At 38.1% G+C, this 21,791-nt stretch overlaps 1 protein-coding gene across 6 annotated transcripts in view; it reads right to left on the reverse strand.

Moving 5' to 3' along the window:
- abcc3 (ATP-binding cassette, sub-family C (CFTR/MRP), member 3) overlaps positions 1-21,791 on the reverse strand; it is a 107,988-nt gene that overhangs the window by 13,889 nt on the left and 72,308 nt on the right. The window contains exons 21-25 of one of the 6 annotated variants that reach the window (XM_061967186.2): positions 20,097-20,253; positions 19,768-19,975; positions 9,501-9,814; positions 5,932-6,131; positions 1,391-1,517 (exon numbers count right to left, since the gene is read on the reverse strand). In XM_061967186.2, coding sequence (XP_061823170.1) covers positions 1,391-1,517; positions 5,932-6,131; positions 9,501-9,814; positions 19,768-19,975; positions 20,097-20,253 — 1,006 coding nt within the window. Of the gene's footprint in view, positions 1-1,390; positions 1,518-5,931; positions 6,132-9,500; positions 9,815-12,209; positions 12,618-19,767; positions 19,976-20,096; positions 20,254-21,791 lie in introns of those variants that run through there. The other 5 variants (XM_061967187.2, XM_072914085.1, XR_009815911.1 and 2 more) reach the window with 5 other exon arrangements.

Genomic DNA, 21,791 nt, shown 5'->3' on the forward strand with positions numbered 1-21,791 from the left:
CAAAGAAATCTGCCGCCAGACCCCCATTGAATCTGCCGGAGTGTGTGAGCAATTCAGGGACAAAGGACCTCGGTAGCACGGCAAGCAATGGCGGCAGTTTGTTCTCGCAGACGAGCGAGCTAAACCCCCTGGATGTCTTGGCTCACACCGTCCCTTATGCCACCGAAGATGATCAAGAGAAGAATATCGACCCTAGCTTCCCTGGCCTGCTGACATCAACTCCAAAACTGGACAGGTCAGCTTTCAGGAAAAAAGCGCGGATGAGGGTATGTCTACAGAATATATTAATTGATGAAAATTGGGCTGTCTGCACTCTCAAAGTGCATGTTGTTGCCAAATGTATTTCATACGCTGTAAACCTAGTTCATAGTTGTTAGTTTCCTTTAATGCCAAACAAACACATACCAATCGTTGGTTAGAAGGCCATCGCCGAATTCGTCCTCGCTTTCTCCCGTGTCGCTGGCTGTCGTGTCGTTTTCGTCGGTTTCGCTTGCATACGGTTCAAACCGATATGGCTCAATATCTTCAGTTTCTTCTTCAATTTCGTTTTCGCTACCTGCCTCCACACTACAACCATCCGTTTCAATACATTCGTAATCTGTTGAATTGCTTAAGCCGCTGAAATCCGAGTCTGAATCCGAGCTAATATCGCTATATCTTGCTGTTCTTTCCGCCATGTTTGTTTGTATTCACTATGTGACGTCACAGGAAAATGGACGGGTGTTTATAACGATGGTTAAAATCAGGCACTTTGAAGCTTTTTTTAGGGATATTGCGTGATGGGTAAAATTTTGAAAAAAACTTCGAAAAATATAATAAGTCACTGGGAACTGATTTTTAATGGTTTTAACCATTCTGAAATTGTGATAATGTTCCCCTTTAAAAGGGAAAAGTGAACGTTGTAATGCGTCTGTAAAATTAATATGCTGTTGTATGCTAAAATTTGCAAAATATGTAAATATTACCTGTGATTATGAATGTGAAGTGAACTAATTTATGTTTAAATAGCACTTTTTCTCGTTATCTACATTTTCGCCGCATTTACACCAGTGTGGGTGGCACTCGAACCTAGGTGGATGAAGTGTCTCACCCAAGGACACAATGGCAGTGTCTAGGATGGCGGAAGCTCTACCATTTTGAGCCACGCCTCCACAAGTGCCTGTTACTACATTACATACAGCGTGTATATAAATCGATGATGGAGGCTTTTGGATGTTTTTAGAGCGCTGTATAGAAGGACTATAGCGACTCTCCTACTGGCTCCATTGTAAGCTGACTTTTGCTGGTGTTTATTTAAGAGTTAGAATGCATACAAAAGGAAAAGTATGTGTTCTTGTTTTACATAGGGATTGTGAAGGATCGACAAAATTCCTGTGAATGAGTCTTGTACCTGTAAAGCATAGGACACCGATAGACCCACGAGGCCTGGGTTTAGATTGTCCTTTCCAGTGACAGCAAACAGAGCAGCAAACAGAACGATGCAGTTCCCGATGAACTCAATGCGAACGCCGAGCCATCTGCATGACAAACATTGGATAAAAATCACATTTCATTAGAGGAAAACTGAAGGGATGTGTTGTTGATGTGATTGCTGTTTTTTGTTCTGTTATCCTGCACTGATTTGAAGTCTGATAGTTACAGTGCTTATATTACTATGTGTACTGGACAGCGAACACAGCTCATATTTCTGCATTTGAGTTGAACAGCAGCAGAAACCCTTTGACCTGAGTGTTTTTGCTCAGCAGCTGTGTTTCTGTGCTCAGAGTGACGCTCAATGTTTAATTTAGCTTGAACGAGCTTGGAAACAAACTGAATAACAAGCACGGTCACATAAGAGTGAGTTGATAAGACTCCAGTTGTAATATTCACGGATAAACCTTGTGAAGTTGACTTAATTCCAACTGATCAACTATCGATAACAAGTACATTTTTTTAAGATGCAGAAAATGAAAAAATGTTGGTAATTGTTTATAACTGCTCATGTTTAAAACAAAAATGTCTTTAGTAAATTTGCAAATGTGTATATTGTTAGAAAATATGATGATTGGATTTTGACACAATACAACATGGTTTCTACAGTCAAGAATTTGATTAGTTATAGTTTTTATTTGGGATGTGTAAAATAATTTGATTATTTTTTATTTAAGGCAGGTGTGTCCAAACTTTTCCAGTCAGGGACGCACACTGAAAAATGAAAGGATCCAGGTGGCCAATTTGCTATTTTTATGTTCATAACAAATACAACATGTTACAGGCGTCAACATTTCACATTTTTTACAGTTTTATTGCACTTTTTATACGTACATTTTTTCAGTAATGGTATATTACACGTGCAATGAAGTGTACATTATCTTTAACATAAGTACACACTAACAAGGAGAATGCTACATAGTTTTTTTTTTTGTCGCTACGGCACTTTTTACGTGCGCGCGCAGTTGCACCTAGCTAGATCTACACAAATGGAACCAACACACGTAAGTTAACTTCATGATCTGTCGTTAAATAAGGATTAAAAACATGAGATCATTTTGCAACTTTTTAATGACACACAAAAAAAAAGTCTTGCTTGTCAGCTGGAGGTTTGACAGCTATTGTATCCAAAAAGGCTGACTGTCATTGGAGCTGGCGGGAGTGTCACAAAGCCCATTTTGATGTGTCTTTTTGTCAAAGTAGAGTGAAAATAGCAGCATATTTAAGTTCAACCGTACAGTAAGTCCTCTTATATAGTGTTTAAAGCCAGCAAGGCAGTGTTGTTGAGCTTTGGAAATGACACCGCACAACCGTGACGTCATCAGAGGAGCACACATTTCCGTTTGTGCCGTGTACACGCATACACTGAGCGGCCAGCGTTTTGGAACTCTCCCCTTCGGCCAGCGTTTGCAAAAGTCTGCGTTTTTTAAATACAAAAATATGTGTTTGCGTGTGGACAAGGGGCCTAATTGCAGAGATAAGTATGCGTTAATTAAGTATCCATGGTTGTGTGGGCATGGCCTTAATAAATCTCACGTTTGTAGTAAAAATGTTAAAATTTATGTTACAGTATCAGTTTCGTTTTAGTTTATTTCATTCTGGACAAAATTTTAAATTGATGCATGGACTATAAGTACAAAAATTCAGAAACATGAACAAAGTTTTAATTAGCAATACTTTTTTTAACAGTTGCAGATAGGTATTATGATTACCATGTTAGTTCAATATTCTTGAAATTAAGATACATACACTTGCACTGAACATGGTTCAACCCTCATTGTAAATTCTATTTATTTGCACGTTTATAAATGTGCAAATAAAGATTTTGGTCAATCTAATATTTGGATTAAAAAGGTTAACAATGATGTTATCAGAATAATTCTGTTTTTTTTTTAACAAATGCAAAAATGAGTACATAAACTATTAAATATTGAGTTAGCCAAAACCTTTTCAGACTTTTTTTATTTATGTGAAACGATTTACTATCCTAATCAAACTTACATTTAATTTGATGCATGTTTTTTTACTAAAAAGAATTCAAGGAAAATAAATTAAATCTTTTTTTAGTGCAACATAACCACTATTACATAATTAAAACTAATTTGCAAACCTTTCTGACACAGATCCAACTGGGGATAGAACCCAATACTACTACCTTACAAGTCTAGCACTAACGCTCAGCACCACAGGAGCATAGTGGCAATGTTAGGAGAATTTTGCAATCATAATCTTATCAGTGATGGAGCAGAAAGCGTATAGAAATATGTTTGCGGTAAAATTTCATTTTGAAGCGCCCTGTCATTCATTAATTGACATTTTACATGCGTTTTTTCATGCAAACCAAGCATAGCCTTACACATAGCATGTGAGCTGCGTTGTGTATGAAGAGGGGCAGCTCTTATTATATATTATATTATATATACATTTTGAAAATAAATACAACTTACAATAGCGGTTAAATAGCTATCTTTGTGAAAAATGTGCCTTTTTGTATTTGTCAATGTTAGCGTACTATGAATATATAAAAAAGGGATTGTTAACTAAACGATAAAATTGGAGATGTCCTATATTTTTGGCCGATAAATGCTTTAAAATGTAATATCGGAAATTATCGGTATCTGTTTTTTTATTGTCGGTATCGGTTTATTTTTATTTTATTTTTTATTTTTTTATTAAATCAACATAAAAAACACAAGATACACTTACAATTAGTACACCAACCCAAAAAACCTCCCTCCCCCATTTACACTCATTCACACAAAAGGGTTGTTTCTTTCCGTTATTAATATTCCGGTTCCTACATCATATATCAATATATATCAATACAGTCTGCAAAGGATACAGTCCGTAAGCACACATGATTGTGCGTGCTGCTGGTCCACTAATAGTACTAACCTTTAACAGTTAATTTTACTCATTTTCATTAATTACTAGTTTCTATGTAACTGTTTTTATATTGTTTTACTTTCTTTTTTATTCAATTGATTTCTTATTTTATTTTATTATTTTTTCAAAAAAAGGACCTTATCTTCACCATACCTGGTTGTCCAAATTAGGCATAATAATGTGTTAATTCCACGACTGTATAAATCGGTATCGGTTGATATCGGTATCGGTAATTAAGAGACAAGACAATATCGGAATATCGGATATCGGCAAAAAGCCATTATCGGACATCCCTAGATAAAATTATTGTTAATTTTCTGTAGTTGAATAACTAAATTTGTTGCATTATTTAAAAATCCATTAAGAAAAATTGTCAGCAAAGATGGTCGCAAAACACTACAGCTTAGAGGGAAACTGCTATTATGGGGTATTTTGTCTGTCATTCACATATTTTAAATTGTTTTATGCATTCTAACCTGTACAGAAACGCTAGCAAGAGTCAGCTAACAAAGAAAGTAATAGGATTTGCTCTAATCCACCTATAAAGCAGTCAAAAACCATCCAAAAACCTACAACAATGTTTTATATACATATGTACCGGGTAATGTACCAACAGGCACATTCATAATAACGTAATATTTACATAATTTGGTCATTTTAAGCATACAGCATTTATTTCACAGAAGCATCACAACGTTCGCCATTTCCTAACAACAACTACTACTAATCATGACAGACTTTATGAGAGACGACTACTTTGGAACAAATAGTGACCCAAAATCTTATATTTTTCAGCCTGAATATACAGAGGATGAGCTACAAGTTTTAGAAGCTGAGTGATAAGCAGATCCAGCAAGTAGCACTATTGCTAAACAAGAAATTCTACGAACACAATCAAACAATCACTTACTGCACAATGTCTGATCTCACTAGGATGCCGACTGATGGGATGTTTACATCTTCCAATTTAAAATAAAAAATAATCATAATTAAAAAGGGGGAGTGCAAACGTCTGTTTGTGTTTTTTTGCAATCTCTTAAGTTTAAATTGAATGTCAAAGTTGACAAACTTCTTAGGGCATGATTTATAATCTACAATTAACTTTTACTAACTCAGAGGGGATGCAGCAGCTCACCGGTTCAGTATGTAAAAAGCTGCATGAGCTCGTCTCTGATCACGGCGCCGCTAAAAGTAGTTCTTCTGTGTTAACGCTTATAATAACAATATCGCAAATACTTGGTTAATATGCTGGTAATGACATGTAAATGAAGTATTGTTGGCGGTTTTTGGATGTTTTAGGTGGCTTTATGAGTCCCATTAGATGCATTGTTAGCCACCTCATACTTACTGTATATTACAAATTAGAATGCATAAAAAAATTATCATATGTCTTCTTGTCTTACATAAGGATTGTGAATGTTAGGCAACATTCCAAATAAGTGCAGTTCCCCTTTAACTCGGAGCACAGGTACAAATAGAAATAAACAACATTAAAGAACCACAGAGCTGCATTAATAAGAACCTCTAACAACGTTGCAACAGCTACTGCTGTGAATAGGAAAAGAAGATGCATACCTGTTTGACACTACACCCGGATAGTAACTCTTTTGGTTGTCATCCACTTTCATATCACTCATCAACACGAAGGCAGAGCATCTGCCAAAAGCTCGGATAACACTCGAACCAGTGATGGTTTCAGAGAAATGGGAATAAATGGGCGAGCGGCTTACAGACTCCAGACGCTTTAGCTGCCGAGATGTGGCAACATAAAATCTCTAAGGGCATTAAGGGGAGAAAAACAAACATGCGATTAAAACCAACAAGTCAACTGCAATGCTTGAGATATTGCAAACAAATGATATACAATAACATGTACACACACATACTTCCGCAATCACACACAAAAACAAGCCTATGACAAACAAAAAACGCTTGCAATGCTTGTCAGACATGCTTATTAATGTGACATGAGCTCCTTTGAGGTGAGTCAACATGCAAATCCCTTTTTAGTAAAAATGTACAGCCTTGCTGCATGTTAATGTCAGGCTCAGACTGCAGGGGGTTTGTTGTACATTAAGCGTATCATTCAAATGCTGATTCTGTGTGTGTTAGTACTGTAAGTACGTCTGTCATTATTTTGATTTTAGTGAGTAGTCAGGCAACAGAAGACACTCTTACAGTCACATGAAACAGCCAATGGCCATGCAGAGAAGGAATGATGATCGCAGGATTGATTCGGCTCATGTTAGTACTGAATTAAAGGGAAGAAAACACTGAATGACCAGCATACATTTTTTTAAATTCAGTTGTGTGTTTGTTTGAATTTCAAATATCTTCTTACAAAACCTCTTCATGATAATCACACTACTTTGTTATGTATTCTGTGTTAGATTGTCCAAAAAAATCAAACATGTTAATTATTCTAGGACTCAACAATCATCTCCATTAGCTGATGTAGTAATTTTACCAATTTGAGATATATTTAGTAAATATTTTAAAGAAATAAGCGGAATAAACAAACACTACCTACTAAAATTGTTTTCCAGCAACCATGCACTATTCATCTGGGTCGGACACCACAAGTGATATCAAGTAAATGGTAAAGCCGCTCCAGTGGCAGGAATAACAATATTAGCTGGTGGGTGATGCAAATGAGATTATATTGTGGCAAAAAGTTTAGAAGTTTGGAAACTTCATAATAGATGTACTCCCTAACAACATGGGGTTATTAAATATATCTATATATATAACATTTTAGGCCTTGATGCAAATATAAATACAATATTTAATAAGTAAGTAAGTACACTCCTCATTTGTCTGAAAATATTGTATTTAATATCTGAATGGACAAACACTAAAGAAATGACACTTTGGTACAATGTAAAGTAGTCATTGTACAGCTTGTAAGAGTAATTTACAGTAACTGGTAAGAGTGTAAAATAACTCAACATGTGTCATGATCTGGCAACTCAGCTGCCGCCTGTCTTCTTTTTGTTGCAGTGCCTGGTTTCTGGGTCATGGGGCGAAGCCACCTACCTGATACTCATTTCCTCCTAAGCTCTCCAATTTATGTGTGCATCCTTAGTTATTTTCCCTCACTTCTTTTACAGAGCGCTTTTTGTTATTATCATTGATTTTTTTGCTTTGCGTTGGGGTCCTGCTGCGGCCAAGCCGTTCGTGACAACACAGTCTTTAATGTCTAAACTGCTGCTAAGTGTTAATGTCCAAATTGTGCTCAAAGTGTCAATTATTTATGTGATTATATTTTTCCAGAAATTTCCAGATCTTCCAGTTACCAGTATGAACGTGTGTGAGCTCTACTACCAAATTTAACACACCTGCTTCACATTCACACCTGAGACCTTTTAATACTAACAAGTCACATGACACTATGTAGAAAAAAATAGCTAATTGGGCACAAATTTGACATTTTCAATGGGGTGTACTTATTTTTGTTATTAGTAGTTTAGACATAAATGCCGTGACTGTGTGGGTTCCCTCCAGGTACTCCGGCTTCCTCCCACCCCCAAAGACATGCACCTGGGGATAGGTTGATTGGCAACACTAAATTGGCCCTAGTGTGTGAATGTATTACTTAGGCTGCTGCCCCCGCGACCCGACCTCGGATAAGCGGAAGAAGATGGATGGATGGATGGATGGTGTGAATGTTGTCTATCTGTGTTGGCCTGGCAACTTGTCCAGGGTGTACACCGCCTTCCGCCTGAAGGCAGCTGAGATAGGCACCAGCACCCCCCGCGACCCCGAACGGGTGGATGGATGCTGTGAGTTGAGTGTTTTTGAGGAGACTGCGTTTACACTGTTATACAAGCTGTACACTGACCACTTTACATTGTATCACAAGGGCATTTCTTTAGTGTTGTCCTATTATCCACAGGGGACAAAGGTGACTTTTTTGTCCTTTCATGACTATTTTTTCACGTAAAATGTTTTGTTTGATAATTTTGTTAAGGACTGAAGTTTATTGAGAAATTTCAGCAAAAGAAGTTAAAAAAATATATAAATCCTAAATGTTTTTGCACCAATTGAAAAATGTCAGTACTTTTTGGCTTTGAAGACCATTAAAAAGTTAATGTGCCCGAGATGGTTTAAAACAATACCATCATTGGCAGAAATGTGACACTCACTTTTGTGAATGAAAATATACTGCTCAAAAGATAAAGAGAACTCCAAATAGTCAACGATCTGCAATTATCTGCAAACTCTGTGCAAAGAGGAACAGAAACAGAGTCCTACCAAATGACCGAAAGCATGTCAGTTGAGTCAGAAACAGACTTCATGAAAGTGGCATGAGGGCGTCACGTGCCACACTAAAACCTCCATATTCATATTGTTGAAAGGCTGGGCCACTCATACCTCAATGTGCTAGACAAAGGCATCTTTACTGCTGTTAGTAAACAGGATGAGATCCTCAGTCAGACCCACCGACAGACTATGCCCTGGGTTACTTCTGTTGATGACAATGCAATGCCTCACAAGAGTAGCTGGAGTATGGCAGCAGTTGACGGAAGCATTGACACTATTGCTGACTCTTGCTTTGTTTCAGAATCCCCCCAGAGACCATTTGTTGTCTCAACAGGAGTAACGTTGTAGGGAGAGCTGTAGAACTTCTGAGCTGCACTAACGATTTTTTTTCGAGAGGAAATTTACAGAAGCTCGTTTTATACTATTCTCACTGGTTTGATCATTTGGGTGTCCATTGATCTTTGTTAAAAAAACTGTTCCCAACAATGTAATCAAGTAATCCTTCAACAAAATATTTAATTCGTCTGGGCTTTGTAATTTTATGTTTTGAGGAATATATATTCTTAGGCTTGGTCTTAACAATGTGGTATAGAAAAGTAGAAAATAAGTGCAACATTAATGTCCAATGAGGACTATTGAAGATCAACAAATTAATATTATTTCTGCCTCAAGAGCTTTGAGATTGTATTGTCATGTTTTTTGCATGTAAAAAAATCGTTGAGATTATCAGTGTCATCAAGTGAACCAAGTGGCACTGAACTGTGCCAAACTAACATTGTAAACCAATAAATGCCCCCACTTGCTCATCAGACCGAAAACAGCAGACTCTCTCATTATCAACACGCTCAGACATGCATGTAATATACTTATTTACAATTTACCTGAACCCACCAATAGAACACCTTTAACGGGGCTAGGACTACGAGGATCATGGGGGTGAGGGCAGTGCATATGAGCAGCACATTCAGTGTGTACCAGAAAGTGCACATCCATATGTCAATTTGCTGTGGAAGGAGGGAGTCTATGGCATCCACATCTTTGCTGAAGCGGTTTAATAACCGCCCAACGGGGGTGCTCTCGAAGAAAGCCTGGGGCGCTCGCAGGACCCTCTGAAGCAGGTTCTGGTGTATGAGCTTAGCTGCCCTTAGCATACTGTAGGCCTGGGACAACAGGGTGTTAACCAACAACAGCAAACCTGCGAGAAGGGTGGAGGGGCAGGGAGGGGAGTGGGGCCAAGTGTGACAACACAACTGTGTTAAAAAGATTAGCACCCACCCCTTATATGTTGTTGTGTGCGTTCTCAATACAGGTAGAGTGCATTTCTCTATTGCAGTCAAAGGCTACCTCTACTGAGACTGAAACAAGGACAGTGCTGATATACAAGTTTGTTGTCACATAATTGTTTTCATTCCTCCTAAATAGCCAGATATATCAATAGAAAAAATATGTTTAGTAAGTAAAACCATCCTGCACTGCTTGAGTGACCTAAGTGACGAGGTGGCAATAATATAGACAACTTGTTTTAGCTTTGTTGAATAAAATGGCGGATGGAGGAAAACTCGCAACAATGTCCAAACGCTCTAAACACAGATATGATCAAAAACCAAAAACCTTGGCAGCCTGGCAGCCCAGACTAAGTTCCATTTTGTTTCTTGACCTTCTTTGGCTTTTGTTTTTGATCCTGCAGCAGCACAGGTTGTATGATTGCAACATTTTTAACATGCAGTATTTCCCTGTTGCATGTGATTACAGTACCAGTAGAGTGGAAAAACAAGTTGCATCTACTGTATATTGAAGCTATTATCATATATATTTCATTTATAACACCAAAAGACTTACAAAATTTGCGAGTAAATAGATAATGAGCAAGCCAGTCACGTGATCCGTGACGTGGAGGCAGGAACCACAGATCCCTTCCCCATCAACAACAATGCTAATCATGCAGATTTGTGAGATCCAAAAATTACTTTGGGAAAATTATGATTCAGAACCTTATATTTTTGAGTCCGAACACAAGGAGGATGAGCAATAAGTTTTAGAAGCTGTGTGCTAAAACAGATCCAGCTTTAGTGAAACACTAGCATCATGCTAAGTGCCAAACAAGAAATACAAACTACGAACATAATAAAACAATTGCTAACTGTACAATGTCTGCTCTCACTACGATGACAACTGATAGGATTTGTATATCGTCCTGTTTGGATAAAGAATTAATCATAATCCACACGAAGGGTTAGAAGAAAAAGTTGCACTCTCTTTGGTTGTGTGTCTTTGTCGCCATCTCAGGGTAAAAATTCAATGTTACAGATGCACAACTTCTAGATTAATGGCTTAATCCTCCTATTATCCCAATGAGAGCCATGATTTATAATCTAGAATAACTTTGACGAGCTGAGACACGATGCAGCAGCGGCAGCAACAGAACATCGGCCAGCTCACAGTACAACAGCAGAGGGCTAGTTAGCTGTCTGTTATTAATTTGCGGCTAAAAAATAGCTTGTCTGTGTTAGCGCTTAAAATAACAATATTGCTATTATTAGGTCAATATTCAGATCACGATATGTAAATAGAGTATTGTTGGCGGGTTTTTAATGTTTATTTAGAAGGCTTTGTGGGCAGAATAGAGATCTCTCAATGACTCAATTGTTAGCAGACTTTTTATTTATCAGTCTACCCCAGGGCAGCTGTGGCTAGGAAAGTAGCTTACCACCACCAGGTGTGAATGAATGATGGGTTCTCACTTCTCTGTGAAGCGCTTTGAGTGTCTAAAAAAGCGATATATAAATTGAATCCATTATTATTATTATTATTATTATTTATTAATTTACGACTTAGAATGCATAAAACAAAGAAAAACATATGTGTTCATGTCTTACATAGGGATTCACATCTCTTTCTAATTTTTGCATATTTCCAGTATGACTGATCTACTGATAAGGTCAGAGTGCAGAAGCGTTCCCATCCTGACGTCATCCAACCCCGAGTCTACGGAAATTTCAAAAGGTATTTATAGCGAAATATTCAAACTGGCCTTCTGAAATTGAGGCATTTTGTGATGTTTAGACGGTATTTTCACGTACTTTACGGATTGTAAATACAATTGAATATGGTTTAATGGATACAATGAGACACAATTAAGCATATCAAATGTTTTCCATTCTACTGGTACTATGTGTGTGTTTTTGGTTTTGGATAATTTCTGTGTTTAGAGCGTTGAGACGCAGCTCACACACCCTAGTTGAGCGACTGATAACATTCTAATAAATAACAAACCAACTCTATGTCCCGTGTAAGCGACATACACTATTTTCATTAACCACTCCTGCATTATTTCTAGAGGGCCTCGTAGTCAGTCACTATTGTTACCACCACAAAAGGGAGTCATAGATTTATGGAAAATGTTATGTTGTTCAGTGTTTGCACGTAGAAGACAGTTAAATAATGTGAGAGGGATAGGAAAGCGGCAATCAAAGCAGCAATGCTCAACATGGACAAAGCCCCGTCTAGTCTAAAGATAAAAACAAACACTGAAGGGTTTGAACCGAAGCAAACATGCACCCAGCATGCATTTTTCCCTGTTTGCAGAATACCTGAACAAAGATGTATACAAAAGCCAGGGGTGCTACAACAACAGCAAATATCGGCGTGCTGGAAATAATAACAATCATTGTAGAGAGAGAAACAAAGAAGGTGGCCAGGAACATGAGCACGGTAGAGGGCAGAGTTTCATCAATGACGTAGATGTCCTTGGAGAAACGGTTGATGATGCGCCCTATAGGTGTCGTATCGAAAAAAGACTGGGGCGTGTGAAGTTTGTTGACGAGTAAGCTATGGTGCAGCTTCCCTGCCGCCTTGATGTTCCCCATGGCTAATGTGAAGGAAGAGATCATGACCAGGACACCTGAGAATGATTTCAAAAAAAGTTTTTGTGGTCGATTGAGAAAATACCATAGTCACTTGTAGACACCTGTCTGGAGTGCAATGATGTAAAGAGTTTTCTGAAAAAAAACATAACATTTACAACCTTGATACTTTACACATATAAGCCTAAAACAAAAAATGGTTTTAATCAATGCTCTCTAAAACATCACAATATTGCAAAACAAACATAGTAGCAATGAAACCTGTAAAGGTAGTACAATTAGAAATTCTAGTAATATTTGGGAGCAGGGGTTGGGGGTATACCTAATAAATGGCTGTGTAGACAATACTAAGATAAGAAAAACAATAAAACAATCAAAAGTGAGCTGTGTTAAGACTTTATGTAACCACGAGAATCAATCATACTGTGGATGTTATGATCCGCTGCCCGGATCATATTTCTGTTTACGTTTTCAAGGTACTTGTGTTTTTTGTTAGTTTTGGACTCCTCGAGTGCCTGTTTTGTACACCTGAGTTTGTTGCCATGGCTGCCCTACTGTGACGATCGGGGCGCATGGTGATGCGGGGTTCGTTCTCCCAGGAATGCATCATGCGTCAGACACAGCGTGCAGGTAGGAAAAATGATTTATTTAAGAAATAAATTATACTGGAACAAACAAAAATGTGATCATAGCACTTAAGGCAGAAACAAAAGGAGCTAGCGTGGGAGCTAGAAGGTAAGCAGAGCCTTTAGCGTGGGAGCTAGAAGGTTTAGTGCAGGAAACAAAAGTCGTCATCTGTTGTATGGAAACAAACTAGGAAGGAAGACAGAATGACAGGGAAGGCAGGCTTAAATAATAATGTCAGTGATGACCAACAGGTGCGCGTCGGGAACACACGCGGCAGGTGAAAACAATAAGCAGCCATGGCAACAAACTCAGGTGTACAAAACAGGCACTCAAGGAGTCCAAAACTAACAAAAAACACAAGTACCTTGAAAACGTAAACAAAAATATGATCCGGGCAGCGGATCATAACAGTGGACACTATATCAAAGGCTGAGTACATGTAATTGTTGTTTTACAGATAGTAAATTATTTTTACACTGGTATAATAGTTAAACATGCTGAAAATGCATACAATCTTACACATGGTTATCCTCTTCATGTGTAACACACATTGTTATAGTTTAAAACATGTAGTATACACTATATACTGGTTAAACATGTTGCTTAAGACTTTATGATGGCAACGATTTGACCCTGGAATGAATGTATTTAATTGTCTTATGGGGGGAAAAATTATAATTCAACCATTACCCTGGTACAGATTGTATTTAAGCTTAGAGGTTCCATTGTATACCGTATCAGTGTACACTAGGAAAGGGATTCATATTACCCTATTTGTTGCAGTTTACCTAACATATGCAACGTAAAGAATTGGGGGGTGCACCATCCACTTTGGCCGCCAAATGGCAGTAGAGTGTTGAAAATCTTAAAATGTGTTTTGTGGCAATTCCAACTTTGATCACAGCGTCAGTTGCAAAATCGAGTGGTGCTTTCCATCATTTTCAGCAGACTGCATTGCAAAATGATTAACCCACCTTCTTCCTCTCACGTGAGATCCACCCAGGGATGGGGCCATATGAATCCCTTCCCTATCAATTAATTCATGAGCAATACAGTACAGATTGTAGATTTCCACTTTAAAGACACCCAATTCATTTTGGTGATTCACTTAGTTTGGTGGGTTTACTGGGTTTAGATCAGGGGATATCGTTGTGAGTTTTTGAAGCACTTTGAGACAGTTGTGATTAAGGGCTATCTATCCATCCATTTTCTACCACTTGTCCCTCTCGTATGAATACAATTTGATTGATTTGATTTGAGACAATTCTAAAATTCAAACCACTAGGTGGTAACTCGTAAAAGAGATATCACACTGTTGAGAACACATTCCAAGCCATTCAGCATTGCATTTGGGGCACCTTCATCACAATTTATGAATTTAAAAAGTTGGAATGTTGGATCCTGCTTAAACACTATCATAACAACTGTCAATATACTGTATGTGTTTGAAGAATAAAATGCCAGATCTCTCTCATGAAAACAGATCACTCAGCTGTGGCACACATTACGCAAGTATTGTGTAAACAGGTAAAGCGGCATGACGGCAGAGTCACTTTCATTGTAGTATTGAGTTATCTTAGTGTGCAAGAAACGTAAGGGCCTGATCTACTAAAGATATGCATGTATTAAAACACGTGGAAACTTGATAGCGCACGCAAGCTGATCTACTAAGCTACGGTAAAGCGGACTGCGTCTCTTAAGTGAGGAAAGTAAGGAGTGCAATCCATTCAGCCTTTCTGTCTTCATGAATATGCAGAATATATGCTGATCATCAGAACGTGATTTATCAAGACAAAAGCTGTCCTGTGGGAGCTGTTTTTTTACCCTATATTAGTCTGAAATGTGCGTGCAAACTGACAGTTGTGCAGAAATACCTCTGAGAAAGGACGTGATCACGCTGCAGCGCCGTCCTACGTATGTGTTTCAACATTTATGGACTTTCAAAAATAGAAATATTAGACATATTGTTCATTTAGAAAATAATTTTACAATTTTATAACTGTTGGATGACCTAAAGTACCAGTAGAGTGGAAAAATAAGTTGGCTTTATGTGCTTAATTGTGTTTCATTGTATCCATTAAACAATATCTAATTGAATTTACAATCCACAAACCATGTGAAAATACCCTCTAAACATCACAAAATGCCACAATTTCAGACGGCCATTTTGAATATTTCGCTCCGAATATCGTCGGCAATTTCCGTAGATTTGGGGTCGGATCACGTCACAAACGCTACCACACTCTGACCATATTAGCAGATCAGTCATACTGGATATATGCAAAAAATGGTAAGAGACGTGCTGTTTATCATTTACAATCCTTATGTAAGACAAGACCACATTTGTTTTCTTTTTTTTGCATTCAAAATAATAAAAAAATAGCTAACAATTGAGTCAACAGATCGAGGGTCTTCTATTGCGCCCATTATACCCTCTCTAAAACATCCAAAAATCACCAACATTACCCCATTAACATATCGTGACCTAAAAATGAACCAAATATGAGTGATATTGTTATTATAAGCTCTAACGCAGACGGGCTATTTTAGCGGCGCATTGATAGTCGTAAGTTAATGCTAGCTTTCACTGCTGATGTTGACACACTGAGCCCTCGGCTGCTTCTGCTTCCTCTCAAACTTCGTAAAAGTTAATTCTAGATTGCAATTCACGCATCTCTCACCTGGTAATAGACAAATGTGGCCATGGACCGAGAGGCTGGTCGACTGACATAGACCGAGATGGCCAAAAAGACACAAAATGAAGCTAATTGTGGCAACTTTTTTTAACCGTTCTTTAGGATTGTGATTGATTCTTTATACAAACGGAATATGTGAGCGTCCCGTCGGTCTGCATCCCAGCAAGAGTAGAAATTGTACGGTAAGTGTTTGTTTTATTTTGGTTTATTATAGTTAGTTTGTATGTTTAGCACCTAGCAATGCTGCTGATGCTCTAGTGCAGTGGTTCTCAACCTTTTTTCAGCGATGTACCCCCTGTGAACATTTTTTTAATTCAAGTACCCCCTAATCAGAGCAAAGCATTTTTGGTTGAAAAAAAGAGATAAAAAAGTAAAATACAGCACTATGTCATCAGTTTCTGATTTATTAAATTGTATAACAGTGCAAAATATTGCTCATTTGTAGTGGTCTTTCCTGAACTATTTGGAAAAAAAGATATAAAAATAACTAAAAACGTGTTGAAAAATAAACAAGTGATTCAATTATGAATAAAGATTTCTACACATAGAAGTAATCATCAACTTAAAGTGCCCTCTTTGGGGATTGTAATAGAGATCCATCTGGATTCATGAACTTAATTCTAAACATTTCTTCACAAAAAAAGAAATCTTTAACATCAATATTTATGGAACATGTCCACAAAAAATCTAGCTGTCAACACTGAATATTGCATTGTTGCCTTTTTTTCACAGTTCTTTTTGACAGACATTTTAGTGAGAAACCTGAGCTTTTGCTTCACTGAGTTTATGAACTTACATTCATATTTTGTTGAAGTATTATTCAATAAATATATTTATAAAGGATTTTTGAATTGTTGCTATTTTTAGAATATTTAAAAAAAAATCTCACGTACCCCTTGGCATACCTTCAAGTACCCCCATTTGAGAACCACTGCTCTAGTGTTTCAAAAAAGCTGCAACTGTTTAGCACTCGGATTCTTAAATGTATTGCTTATCCTTCTTGTGTTTGGGCTGAAAAATGTAAGGTATTGGATCATCATCATTTGTTCCAAAGTAATCGTTGTTGGCTCTCACAAAATCTGCTTGACTGTTGTTGATGGGGAAGGGATCTGCGGTTCCTCATGCAATGTCACGGATCACGTGACTGGCTTGCTCATTAACTCTCAAAATGGCTCGGGAATCTCTGTGAGATTGATACTATTTTGATCATATCTATTAACTCGCTAACTCTGGAAGTCTTTTGGTATCATATATCAGATATATATGATAATAGTTTCAATATAGAGGCAACTTATGTTTCCATTCAACGAAATTCAATTGATGTGTTTTGATGTATGCTGGCATTTTTTAGTGACTTTAATTTTTTCATATACCGTATTTTCCGCACTATAAGGCGCACCGGATTATTAGCCGCACCTTCTATGAATTACATATTTCATAATTTTGTCCACCAATAAGCCGCCCCGGACTAAAAGCCGCGCCTACGCTGCGCTAAAGTGAATGTCAAAAAAACGCTGCGCTAAAGTGAATGTCAAAAAAACAGTCAGATAGTTCAGTCAAACTTTAATAATATATTGAAAACCAGCGTTCTAACAACTCTGTCCCAAAATGTACAAATGTGCAATCACAAACATAGTAAAATTCAAAATGGTGTAGAGCAATAGCAACATACCGGTAATGTTGCTCGAACGTTAATGTCACAACACACAACACACAAAATAAACATAGCGCTCACTTTCTGAAGTTATTCTTCATTCGTACCGGTAAATCCTTCGAATTCTTCGTCTTCGGTGTCCGAATTGAAAAGTTGCGCTAGCGTGGCTTCCAAAATGGCGGGCTCCGTCTCTTCGAAATCATCGGATTCAGTGTCGCTGTTGTTGTGCAGCAGTTCTGTGAATCCTGCCTTCCGGAAAGCTCGGACCACAGTTGTGACAGAAATATCTGCCCAGGCATTTACAATCCACTGGCAGATGTTGGCGTATGTTGTCCGGCGTTGTCTGCCCGTCTTAGTGAAGGTGTGTTCGCCTTCGGTCATCCATTTTTCCCACGCAGTTCGCAGTCGTGATTTGAATGCCCTGTTGACACCAATATCCAGCGGTTGGAGTTCTTTGGTTAATCCACCCGGAATGACGGCGAGTGTTGTATTTGTGTGCTTCACTTGTTTTTTGACACCATCTGTGATGTGGGCGCGCATAGAGTCATATATCAACATGGACGGAGCAGCGTGAAAAAAGCCACCCGGCCGCTTCGCGTAAACTTCCCTTAACCACTCGCTCATCTTTTCTTCATCCATCCATCCCTTCGAGTTAGCTTTTATGATGACGCCGGCTGGAAAGGTCTCTTTTGGCAAGGTCTTCCTTTTGAATATCACCATGAGTGGAAGTTAGCATGGCAAGCTAGAACCACAGTGAAGGATGACTTCTCATTCCCTGTGGAGCGAATATTCACCGTACGTGCTCCCGTTCCACAGTGCGGTTCAGTTGCTGTGAAATACGGTAGTAATCCGTGTGCGGATGGAGAGATTGCGTCTTTTTATGACCCGGATCGTTTAGTAGGAGCCATTTTGTGGTCTTTACAGATGTAAACAGGAAATGAAACGTACGGTGATATCCGCGCGTTTTTTCTTCTTCTTCCGGGGGCGGGTGAAGCGCTTCCTGTTCTATGGGGGCGGGTGAAGCGCTTCCTGTTCTATGGGGGCGGGTGCTTTCCTTGGCGGTTGCTTGCGTAGAAGAAGAAGCGCTTCCTGTTCTACCGGGAAAAAAGATGGCGGCTGTTTACCGAAGTTGCGAGACCGAAACTTTATGAAAATGAATCGTAATAAAGCGCACCGGGTTATTAGGCGCACTGTCAGCTTTTGAGAAAAATTGTGGTTTTTAGGTGCGCCTTATAGTGCGGAAAATACGGTATATATATATATATATATATATATATATATATATATATGAAAAAACCTTCTTGCAATATAAATTGTTTTGCGCACGCTCACAGCATCTTTTATGAGCGCACCTTCAGCGCGTTAAAAAACTGAGTTCCAATGCACTGCAGGACTGCTTCTAAAACGCTCAGAAAAAGTGGTACATGTATGTGTGCTGCATGTTTGAAAACATAGCAAAACGTCCCAGGTAGGAGCATGATAACATGAATGTGCAGTAAATGACTGTCTCCATGGTGAAAGCCATGTACCGTATTTTTCGAGGTATAAGTCGCACCTGCCGAAAATGCATAATAAAGAAGGAAAAAAACATATATAAGTCGCACTGGAGTATAAGTCGCATTTTTTGGGGAAATTTATTTGATAAAACCCAACACCAAGAATAGACATTTGAAAGGCAATTTAAAATAAATAAAGAATAGTGAACAACAGGCTGAATAAGTGTACGTTATATGACGCATAAATAACCAACTGAGAACGTGCCTGGTATGTTAACGTAACATATTATGGTAAGAGTCATTTAAACAACTATAACATATAGAACATGCTATATGTTTACCAAACAATCTGTCACTCCTAATCGCTAAATCCCATGAAATCTTATACATCTAGTCTCTTACGTGAATGAGCCAAATAATATTATTTGATATTTTACGGTAATGTTTTAATAATTTCACACATAAGTCGCTCCTGAGTATAAGTCGCACCCCTGGCCAAACTATGAAAAAAACTGCGACTTATAGTCCGAAAAATACGGTAGTACACGCAAAAACCTGGTCTGCACAACCTTTGCACTTTGTTATCAATTATACACACAGTCTTAGTAGATCACATGCAGAACGCCCACTAATAGTAGAATTTTTGCAGTTTCTACATGCTGTTTAGCGCATGGTATTTGGATCATAGTAGATCAGCCCCTTAGTCACCTACTTATACAGAGTGTATGCTTGGTACACCTTTTTTACGAAGACAGTTTTTACCAGAATAATTACAGAATTAGCTACACGGCAACAGACATAAAGTTCCTTACCTTGTGTGAGCCCCAGCGCTGCATACACCCCAACTCTCATATTAACATTTTCCTGAGTTTGATTTTGCATGACGTCATTGGTCCACTCACTGAGCCAAATGTTTGCCCCAATGGAGGCTGCACTCTGGCAGCCATATAGACAGCAAATCAGCACGGACAATACCAGTCCCACCGCCTTGGCGTATTCCAGGTAGACCTTTACTTTCACCTGGTGAAGAACAGGTCAGTGTTAACATGTATCTCTTTGTGTGTGTAGTATTTAACATAAAATGATTGTGATGTGATGCTAAATGTGCCTATGATTTAAAAAGTGTAAATTACAGACTAACCCTGCCTGTTTCTGCAGTCTCGGCCTGGATGAGTTTCTCTAAGTTGTGTGGCTTCTCCTTTTCTTGTGGATCTGGGAGTTTCCTCTGGCTACAGCCATGCCTCCTCAGCGACCAGGATTTTGGGGTCTCACCATCTGCTGAAATTATGCTGATTTGCCTTCAATTAAAGAGAAAACATCTTAATACCGGTACTTTACTTTATGGTTCTTAACTGACAAAAGCCAACAACTGCATAGGAGTTTGTTAAAAATAATATACAATACCAGTATAAAGTTTGGACAGACCTTTTCATTCAACAGCATGAGTAATTGTCCAGACTTACAGTTACTGTATATTACAATATGTCAAGTAAAATTGGAGCTTAAAACTAATAAATAATAAAATAATTATAAAATGTAGGAAATATTGTCAAACTAAGCAGACTAGACCATAAAATGTTTAAAAAAGAAGGAATTACAATGGAGGCACACAAAACTGTCACACGCATAGGCAAATAGAAAGGTATACATAACAGATTTACATATTTAACATTGTGCAGGAAACTAATTTACAATATCCAAGTGGCAGTCAATACACAAATATTCTGCTTTTAAATGTATTAAGACTGTTTGCTTGCTGCTGTTGTGGTTTGCAAACAGGCTTCAAATGGGATCAATATTAAAATGATGTATTATATGTTAATGTGGATTTACATTTAATTAATGTAAAAATGGACAATACAGATCGATTAAAAAAAAATCACTCAAAGAGCACAGCCCTTAGCCATGCCATACCTCCCAAAAGTAAAAAAAAAAAAAAAAAGTCCTAAATCCAGACAGTGATCTGGATCCCCCCCAAAATATAATTACTTGTCCCTTATCCCTTTTCTGACATTTCCTGAAAGTTGAATCAACATTTGCCCATAACTGTATGAGCTATCTATAGCTGAATGAAAGAAAATCTTGTTTGCAGTCATCCACGGTCTTTGTCTCTGCGGGTGGACACTAGCAGAAACACACAGAGGTGCTTGTAACATAAATGTAAAGTAGCATAATAGAAATGTTCCAAATCAGCCCCAAAAAGTAATGACTTGGTCCTTAATCCGTTTTGGACATTTCTTAAAGGGGAACTGCTAATTTTTTGGGAAACTTAGGCTATTATTCTCAATTCCTATGTAAGACAAGAACACGTTTTCTTTTTTTTACGCATTCTAATTCATAAAACACGGCAAGTACAAGGTGGCTGACAATGCAGCTAATGGGAGTACTCTATTGCGCCTATAAAGCTCTCTAAAAAAATATCCAAAAACCGCCAACAATACTCCATGTTGAGTTAAATTAAGCCGCAGGCTCCACTCTTGCTGGTGCCCTTGCGTCAATTTCTTTAAGTTTCAGCTTTGCAACCATACTCCCACCGGAATTCAAAGACTTTGTGACGTGAATATTAACCAAGAATTACCGTAGCGATATTGTTATTATAAGCACAAACTACTTTTGGCGGTGACGTGATCACAGAGACTTAACTAGCTTATGCAGCTATTGACAAACGGAGCCGGTGAGCTTCTGCATCGCCCCTGAGTTGGTGAAAGCTAATTCTATATTATAAATCATACCTCTCAATAGTATAGTAAAAGGTTGTGGCCATAAACCAAGAAGTTGGTCAACTTTGATATTCAACATATATCCAGAGATGCCGAGAAATACGCTTGTTTGCTTC

This window comes from Nerophis lumbriciformis, linkage group LG11 (assembly GCF_033978685.3).
Source record: "Nerophis lumbriciformis linkage group LG11, RoL_Nlum_v2.1, whole genome shotgun sequence".
In the NCBI taxonomy this organism is placed as follows: domain Eukaryota; kingdom Metazoa; phylum Chordata; class Actinopteri; order Syngnathiformes; family Syngnathidae; genus Nerophis; species Nerophis lumbriciformis.